The sequence below is a fragment of the Mustela putorius genome, unplaced genomic scaffold (genome assembly GCF_011764305.1).
Source record: "Mustela putorius furo isolate JIRA1106 unplaced genomic scaffold, ASM1176430v1.1 tig00003836_pilon_pilon_pilon, whole genome shotgun sequence".
Classification (NCBI taxonomy): Eukaryota; Metazoa; Chordata; class Mammalia; order Carnivora; family Mustelidae; genus Mustela; species Mustela putorius.
The window spans coordinates 15865049-15874451 of NW_025421989.1; the positions used below are offsets into that span (position 1 = coordinate 15865049).

General features: G+C 41.7%; 1 protein-coding gene across 3 annotated transcripts in view; it reads right to left on the bottom strand.

Annotated features, from left to right (window-relative positions):
- Positions 1 to 8250, bottom strand: part of RPS6KA3 (ribosomal protein S6 kinase A3) — a 111792-nt gene extending 103542 nt beyond the window's left edge. Inside the window, exons 1-2 of one of the 3 annotated variants that reach the window (XM_045089390.1) lie at positions 7808 to 8250; positions 4040 to 4081 (exon numbers count right to left, since the gene is read on the bottom strand). In XM_045089390.1, the coding sequence (XP_044945325.1) occupies positions 4040 to 4081; positions 7808 to 7876 (111 nt within the window). In that variant the 5' untranslated portion in view covers positions 7877 to 8250. The remainder of the gene's footprint in view (positions 1 to 4039; positions 4082 to 7807) is intronic. The other 2 variants (XM_045089391.1, XM_045089395.1) reach the window with 2 other exon arrangements.
- Positions 8251 to 9403: the final 1153 nt, after the last annotated feature.

The window sequence follows — 9403 nt, forward strand, 5'->3', positions numbered from 1 at the left end:
TGTAATAATCCTCTAACTTTTAGAATTGTGCTGTTCAATGTGGTAGCCAATAGCCACAGGTGACTTTTTAAATTTAAAATAATTAAAATTAAATTTAAAATTCAGTTCCTCATTCAAACTAATCACATTTCAAGTGCTTCATAGCCACATGTAGCTAGAGGTTACTGAATGATACCAACTTAGAAGTTATGGTGTTTTTTTTTTTTTAAAGTCAATCTTTCCTATTATTTTATATTGTTTTCAGGCTCCTAAATGTAAAAGCTGAAATAACACTCTGAGTAACCGAGGTTTTTAGTACAGGTCCTACAAGATTTCTGGAGAGAAGTTTTCTCCCACAACACTGTATATGAGATGCACTTCAACCTATTACATCAAAATCATCTTCTGCTTCAGGCTATCATTTGACATCTGCTTCTAACACATGTCAAATAACTGAACCAAGTTTCCTATAACAAGCTTTGTGGACCACAGGATGAGAGGCAAGCTCACAGAAACCTAGATGACCAGGTCAAGTTTGAAGACAAGATCATTATTATACAGAAGATTATAAAAATCAATTTACATGGTGGATTAAACATAACTAGGTATGTAAGATACCATGGGTATATTAGCTAAGGTCGGGAAATCTGATTTAAGTTATGCTACCACTGTAATTCTATTTATACTAATAGAGGAAAAGAATGACAGGAGGTATGAAAGAGCTTTTGGATTTACATATAAATATAGGGTAGCTAACAGTTAGGAAACTAGATCTATTTCATGGGGAAAAAAAAATCCCACCAAAAAACTCCAAAAGACAATGTGGAGACCTGACTCCAGGTGGGACAGTAGGCTAGCCCCCTGTTCTTTAGCTTATTCACATTCCTTTCTAGTTGATACCTTCCAGAAAGGAAGGTAAATATGCACAGTAGGTAATGCCAGTGACTGAGCGATTTGGTCAATGTTATGTTGAAGCATAAAACACTGTTTATTAGTAGGTAATATGTCCAAATACCCCTGACCCCAGAGGTATGTGTATACGATGGCCAGAGATCACAAAAAGGGTGAGGATGCTATTTTGTATTATTTGGTAGGCTGCAAATGTAAACTGTTTTTTAAGATGGAGTAACAAGGTTCCCAAGTTTAAAAAGACTGCATCAATATATCACTCACCCTAGTTGTTTTCTAGTAACTGCAAGTTAGAAGCAATTAGTTTAAAAAGGAGAGTGGGAGAGACATACAGACTGATGGCAGCATCAAGTCGCCCAATGATAAAAGAGAGTTTGTAATAATTATGAATTTGAAATGTAAGTTACAGAGCAAGTCAATGCAGGGGCCATTTAATAGGGGCAAATATTTTGATACTAAGGTAGAATACAACAATTTATTTTCAGAATATGGGATAAAAAAGTTATCTAAAACTTTCATTTAAATTATTATATTTAAATGTTTAGTCTATTGTAAGATGGAAAATCATACATTTTAAAAGATTTCAATTAAAAATGAAACAAAAACTCTTGATAAAGAAAAAAGCTGTGATATAGTCAATTAAACATAACAGCTCAATTGCAGGCAATACTGGATCATGTTACTATAGTTATCAGACTGCTCAAACTGTTTTGCAAAGCACTTGTGTCCTTTGAGACTTCAATAGATGGTTCATGAAAAAAGGGTTCTGACATCAAGTCTCAAATGCTGTGGGCTATATCCTTTTTGCAGATTCATCATGTATAATATCGCCTTAAAAGTGCTAAGAACTTATGAGGTAAAGACATTGGTCAAATACTGTTTAACTCTGTAATTCCCAAATTTATTTAATTATGTCATGCTCCTTTGTTTTGTTTTTTGCATGGTGGAGATGGTTCCTGGGGCATAGACAGATACACCTTTAACATGTCCAGAGACTTCTCTGTTAAAAATACTGTATATCCTATTTCAAATTCTTGAAGTACAAATACCAAATAAAATATCGAATCCAAAGGAGTCTATTTTTAGACAGGAAAATCCAGTTACTCGTGGCATATTCAAATAAGCAAAATAAATGTGTTTAGAGTAATGGGGAGGGTGTGCCATACTAATTTCTGTCTCTAAAAGTGAAATTAATAGAACTGATCCTAAAATATAAAAAGGTGTGCACATTTTATTTTGGTATGCTTTAGAAAGTAAATTAAAATTCTACTTATTAACACTATATATTGATTTTATCCATTTCTTCAAGGGGAGACTTCCTTCAAGAAGTTGACATCCAGGATACACCAGGTTTCATCAATCGTAAGATGCTATCATGTATGAAATATACTATCTTATATATCACTAAGAGGAAAAAAACACTGCTAAAACAATCACATGCTATAGACTGTGAGATGCCTCCCAAATTGACCAAAGTTTCCTTTCTTCCTTCTTCCACACGTATTCTTCAAATGTTTTTTTATCTGTTTTCCCCTTTACAGATGATATTGAAGAGGGGAACAATACAAAAAGGGAGACAAGATTCAAGAGATCTGCATTCACCTTACCCTTACAATTATATTCAGATATAATAATGGCTCTGTTTAAACAGATCAAACAAGTAATTTTTAATTGTTCTTCTTGATTCTGAAAAAAATTACTCCAGAGGAAAAACACAGAGCTTCCCCCAGACAATTCTATTAGAGAGATGATTCACTATATTATTTATTAAACACTGAAACCATGCAGCAAACCACATACTTTACATATATCATCATTTCACTTAATTCTCACCACAACCCTATGAGGTAGATATTATTTCATCCCTATTTTACAGATCAGAATGTTGAAGCATAGAGACATTAAACAACTTGTATAAGATTACTAAGTTATTAAGTGGCAGAGCCAGGACTCAAACCCACGTCTTTATGGCTCCAAAGCTTATGTTCTTTAACACTTCCCCATATATCAAAATTATCTAAAAAAGTACCTTCTAAATTTTAAGGAGATAAGTAAAACTGAAATATTTGATTGGTAGTAACTAATGTATTTGCTTAAAATAGGCCAAATGTATAAAATAATAGTTACGTCTTATATGGATACATTTCATCCTGAATCTGCTTCAGAAAATGCATATATTTGTTGTTGTTGTTGTTGTTTTTAACTCTATACATTTTACAACAACTAACATTTATAGCTGTTTTACTTTGGTTTTATGTTGTTTGGTATTAAATTGATAAACTGGAATATATGAGATCAGCTAATTGTTCCAGATAATGATATAGGAAACTATATCAAATCTGAAGTGGGGTAGAGGGAGACATTTAATGCCAAGTATAAAAATGCAGTTGGTTGTTTTTATTTTCTATTATGTGAATTGGGAAACTGCATGTATATATATAGATTTGCACAATTGCATTCCAATGGCTTTAAAACTTGTTATCCACCAAAACACATAAACAACTGAGCCCTATCACACTCATGCATTACCAAGTGACCACCAAGATATCACTGTTGTATACTGTAATCTGAATCACTGGGTCTAAAGCATCCAGTCTGCACTGGGAAACTGGTGCCCTTGACATCACCCAACATTCACAGCCTGTTATATCACACGTGCCTGAGTATGGAACTCTAGAGCAAATCTTGTCAATGATCACAATGGTATGAATGTTTCAATGTGTGATACATTAAAAAAAAAATCTTTACAACAATTCTGCAATTCAGACTTCTGATAAATGATCTGCTATATTTTTGCTCTATAATTACTGATTATCGCATCCTTGGTTGAGAGTGCACATCCCAGTTATGCCACTCTCCTTAAATAAAAGTAGAATATACTCATTGTGATTTCCAGAAACATACTAAAGAAAAGGCAGAGTCTGCCTATACTCGTTTCTTTAAGTTTATCCCTTTATCTTAATTTAAATGTACCAAAGAAGTTTCACGTTTTGGATCAATCCAATAAGTACAGGAAGAGCTGCCAAAATAAAGCAAACTTCCCTAAATTTTAGTTTAACAAAAACTGACATCTTATATCATAATCACTGAAAACAGTGAAATGTTCAGTAATGTGTCACAGTTACTATCGACAGTTGACATGTAACAATACCTGTCCTCTCCTCAGATCTTCACTTGGGGGAAAGAAAAAAACCTGAAAGGTGGTAGAAATGAAACAGGAAAAGGAAGAAACTTAATAAAACATTTTTTCAAAATCAATGATCATACTTTAACAGAATGTTTTTCCCTGCAGATAAAAATAAGAAACCTCATATCAATATTGTAGAAACAGTACAGAATCCAATATAATCTTTGATAAAAATGGATGCATATCCACTAAAGATGGTTTCCAACACAAGGGTCTCATTTTTTATAAAAAAATTTACATAGTTAATATTTTAATGTATTATCGGTACTTGCTATTTAAAAGAATTCAAGATAGCTATTTTTATACAGCACATTTTTATAAAGCAAAAAATAACCTCGATTTTATTAATGTTAAATTAATTAATATTGTTCTTATTTACATTTACCATCATTTATCCTTTATTGAAAACTGAGAAAAAGTGTCATTTTAGGTCAGGCTTATGATCCAGTAAATGTAGTGGCGAGAAATTTACAGAATATTCACAATTCCTTGATACCCGTTTTCTAAACAGTCAGTTACTCAATAACTCCTTAAAGAGTTGTGAATTCACCTGGACAATTTAGGACGCTATTTTGTTTTTAATCTTGTACTAACCTTGACTGCTTACATAGTACTTCCTTTATTATCCTAAATTTGCTTCTTTAAACATTTGGCCTAGTTCTAGCCTATCATGTTCTGACCCATGTTTGAGTTAACCACAAGGGTTTTTTTGTTTTGAGCACCATGAGACCCATATGAGGTCTTAAAGGAGGAAGGCTATGTAAAGGAATGAAGAAACTGCCTGTACTTTCGGGGAGGTACTCAGGTCTTTTAAGACTGCTCGTATTTCAGTGTAAGATTAAAATGATAAGAACAGAAATAACATTGATAATCACCCTATTCCTGACCATAATTCATTCAGTGGACATCTACTGGGTCCAAAATATATATGAGCCAGGCACGGTGTTAAGTGCTGAGAACACAGAGAAAAAAGGACTCTACTTTCAAGATTTCACAATCTACTAGGAACGAGACCACAAATGAAAATTCCTATCGAGACCATTTCTGAAACCTTTTAGTCTGAGGAGAAAAAAATTTGATGTATTTACTCACGTAAACATCTTTTAAAAAAATGATTTTACTCTGGTAAAATATAATTACTTTCTGATAAGGCCTTACTGGGGAGGAGATAGCATAATAGCAGGCATAATACTAAGTCCAATATTAGACTTCTGAATGAAAATTCTCAACCTTTTCCTTACTAGCTTCAATTTCCAAAATTGTACCAGAAGTAATTTACTTGAAACAGATGAACCACCAAAGGCAACAAAATATCTAAAAGCAATTTAAAAAGATCTTTTAAAAATTAATCCAGGAAACACCAGCTCCGTGTGACATATCTTATACCAAAATATCAAGAAAATTCTTTGAAAATGGCAAGTTGTGGAATCCTATCTGCCAGGTTCTGGAAACCATGACAGTAACTGAAATAACTAGGCTTTAACAAGTGAGACTGCTTATAATACCGTAACTGTTTCTGAAAAATACATGACCTCTAACTACTGGCTTATTTATTTATATTGTGAATTTTTCCACAAAGGATTTGAAGCAGCTACCCTAATATAAAGCAAAGCACAAAAATTATACCCACCCGGCTTTGAATCGTGCCTCTGCCATTTACTATTTATAATCTTTGTGCCCTTAACTTCAGAGATTCAGTTTCTTAATCTGTAATAATGAGGATCACAATCCTACTCTGTTGGGTCACAGAAAGGATAAAATGAAATAGCATGTACCACAGTATCTGGCATATAGTAAGTGCTAAATAAATATCAGTTTTGTGCCTTCCCTATTCAAATGTATGCTATGTAGAAAAAGGATAAGGTGGAATTTTAAATGATTTTTTTAACACACTGTTACGTGCCAAGCAGAAATGTGGACTGATTATGAGTAGCAAATGTTACTGTTTGCATGTAACAATCAGGCTCAAAGCAAATTCAATTTCTTTTCACAAGGTCAGCAATTTGAAAACCCATTTTATAAACCTTTTAGCTATGTTATTTAATGCAAATAAAATCTGAAGAAAAAGATGAATGAAAAGAGCCCATGTGCAAACTAATTTTCACACTATCCATTCAAAGGATGATCAAACATTCTAAATTCAATTTTCTTATAAAACATCTATACTATTAAACAGGCTAACACAATTTTAAACGTAATTCTGCCAGTCTTAAAACCGTGATTTCCTTTTTAAAATATTTAGAAAAAAAAATCTATCAATATCTTTTCTATTATACAGTACCATTTAGTTTAGATTTTTAAAATATGATCCAAGTCACAAAATACTAAGTACCAGCCGTAAGCACTATTACAACTCTGCTCACGTTAAGGAGAGCAAGTAAACATTTTATACAGCAGTAGAGGTGACTAGGAAAAAAACTGAAAAGCTATTTGAACTGATCCCCCTCCCCCTCCATTATACCCGGGAATGCAAGTGTCCCGCATCTCAGATCAAACTGAGCCTCGGTCTTACTGACGTAACCAGTAACCCTATCCACCTCTCACACTGCGGAGGCCGGCAGGGCAGCGGCTGCCGCCAAGTACACCACTCATCAGAGCCTGCCCCATTCCACCCCCGCGTTTCAGTCATGCTTTCCAGAAATGGGGTCACTCACTATTACACACACGCAACCTATCATCCTGTAATCCCCCAAAGTCCGCTGCGGGAACAGAAGACAGCAAAAAGTCAAGAAGGGAGAATCACGGACATGCCACCATCAGGAATTGATTTTCCACTCCGGAGAGGAGCGCTGATGCCCTAGCATGGGTCTTGCATGGATTATTTTCGCAGACCCCGAGTTGGTGCTGGGACAGGGGCGGCTGCGAAAGCTCGATGCTGTGCCGTGCCCGGGAAATTGTTCTGCCGTCTTTGGGTTACTGTTTGGGCTTCTGGCACTCGATTAGGTGTCTCAGGGATGGTCACCGAATAGATCCTGGGGGAATAAAACCTGAAAGCCTTCCAGGGCAGCTACTGATGGCCTTGAAAATCACCCTCTCACCTCCAAGGACAGGAAACTCAAGTTAAAGCTCCTAATGACTGGGTCCTCGAGCTCAGCGACCTAAGAAATGGGGGAGGGGGAGGACCTCAAGCTTCCACTTTCTCCTTTGCACCACCAGAAACCGCCGCGGCAGACAAACTGGGGGGAGGCAAAAACCATTGGCTGTCCTGCACCCCTTCCCGAAACCCCTGCAGGTCGCCAGTCCTGCCTTGGGCCGTTCCAGCCCCCACGCACCCGACTCACAGCACCAACTCCCTCCCCTGGCCGGACTCGAGAGTCCCTACTCCCCAGTGAACCCAATCCATATCCCTCCCTTACACCCCAAAGTCGCCAGGGTCCAGGGAAGCCCCCAACCAGGCATGGGCAAACTTCTCAACTCCTCTCCGGCCCCCGCTCCACTTCCCGCTCCCCCCCCACGCAAAGTTGATTAAAATCGGCTTCTTGCAAAGCCCCAGCGCCCACTCCAAACCCCACGCGCCACCACACCACAGCCCCCCGAGCGAGGGAGGGGAGGTGAGGGTGCGGGTGGAACAGAAGAGCAAACAGACCAACCCCAACTACCCAAACCGGAATCCCAGACAGAGGGGAAACACGAGCAGAAGAAGGGGCCAAGTGGCCAGCTTCAGGGAGGGGAGCTGGCCGGCGGGGGCGAGGGGAGGGGCGCGCCGGCCCCCGGCCGCCCGGCTGCACTCACCTCAGCGCTGTCGGACGGGCTCTCCACAGCCATCTTCTGCCACGGGTCCGCCAGCTGCGCCAGCGGCATCTTCCCCCCCGGCCCGCCGCCTTCACCGCCTCCTCCCTCCCCGCCCGCCCCACGGCCGGCCCCGCTCTGTCGCCACCCGAGCCCCACGACAGCAGCAGCGGCGGCGGCAGTAGCAGCAACAGCGCCGGCTGCCCGGGAGAGGGCTCGGCGCCTACACCGACCCTCGAACGCCGCGCGCCTAGCTGGAGATGTCCGCACGCCGAGCGAGAGCCTCGCGCCGCTGCCCGGCACCCGGTCTCGCCCCTTTCTTCCTCTCCTCCTTCCGCCGCCGGGACTACAGCTCCGCCCCCCCCCCCCGCCGGTTCCCGCGCCCGCTCCCAGCAGAACAGCGGCGGCCGCGCGCTCCCCGACTTCCGCTCACAACATGGCGCCTAAGCGATACCTGTCTCTCAGAGCGAGGCTCGGCTGCCGCCGCCGCCGCCGCGCGCACCCGGGGGCGGGGCTTGGGAAGACACGCCCCCGGCCACCGCGCTTCGCTCCTCCCTCCTTCCTCGCCCCAGCCTCGGCTTCTGGGCCTCGCCTACTTTCAGGAAGGGCGAGCCCAAGAGATCTGGGGGCGTCGGCGGGCGGCGGGGGAAAGAAGAAGGGAAGGGCTAGAGGAACGAAAGGGAAGGGCAAGAGGAGCGAAAGGCTGGGAGCCTTGAACTGCTAAGGGTCTGAGCAGGTCGGAGGCTACTTAAGGACAGAGAACAGTGGTCCCCGCTTAGCTGGGGAGGGAGATGGGCGAGGCGCAGTGGGCACAGTCCAGTGCCAAAGACCTGGGGAGTGGGCGTGGGGTGTCTTTTCGGTCTCACTCCTCCGCGGGTGTTTGTGGGCGTGTCGTGTCTATGGGCATATCCTTTAATGGACCAAAACCTGCCCTATCCAGGCTCACATGGTAGGCATTCACCTGCCCTCCCCCCCACCCCGTAAAGTCCCCCACGACGGGGACACGTAAGGCTTTGTGCCCTGGTGCCCCCTGGAGGTTCGGCTCTCGGTTAGGATTCAAGGCTCTCCAAATCGAAGCTTTGGTGTCATCTTTTTAATATTTTTACTGCGTTTGTCCTGCTTGAGTCGCCCCCCACCCCAAATCTGGAGAGCCCTCAGGCTTCAGTTTTGACTCTCGAAGTCCCCCACTCCCTGCACGAAGAAGGAAACAAGGAGGTTCCTTGAGGCTGCCCCTCTCAGCAGAGGTTGAGGAATTATTTTAAAATATCATGCTGGCAGAAACCTGGGGTTCCTGCTCCTCTGTTGACTTTAAATAAAAGATTAGATTAAAAAATCAGGCTGGCCGAGGGTGGAGAAGGGAAAGCGAGGGAGGGGTTCTAACTCCTCCTCCAGCCCAAGACAGGGAAGCCCTGGGTTAAGAAAACCCAATTCCCAGACGGCAACGGAATCCAAGAGGACTAAGAGTTTGTGGGGAGAGGCCTGGGCGTCTGGACTGAGTCCCGCCGGGGGTGGGGGTGTGGGTTCTACCTCGTGTTCCCAACGCCAGGTGCCTAGCGAGCTTAGTGCGCCTGGGCAAAATTGTGTAAAGGTCGCGGGGCT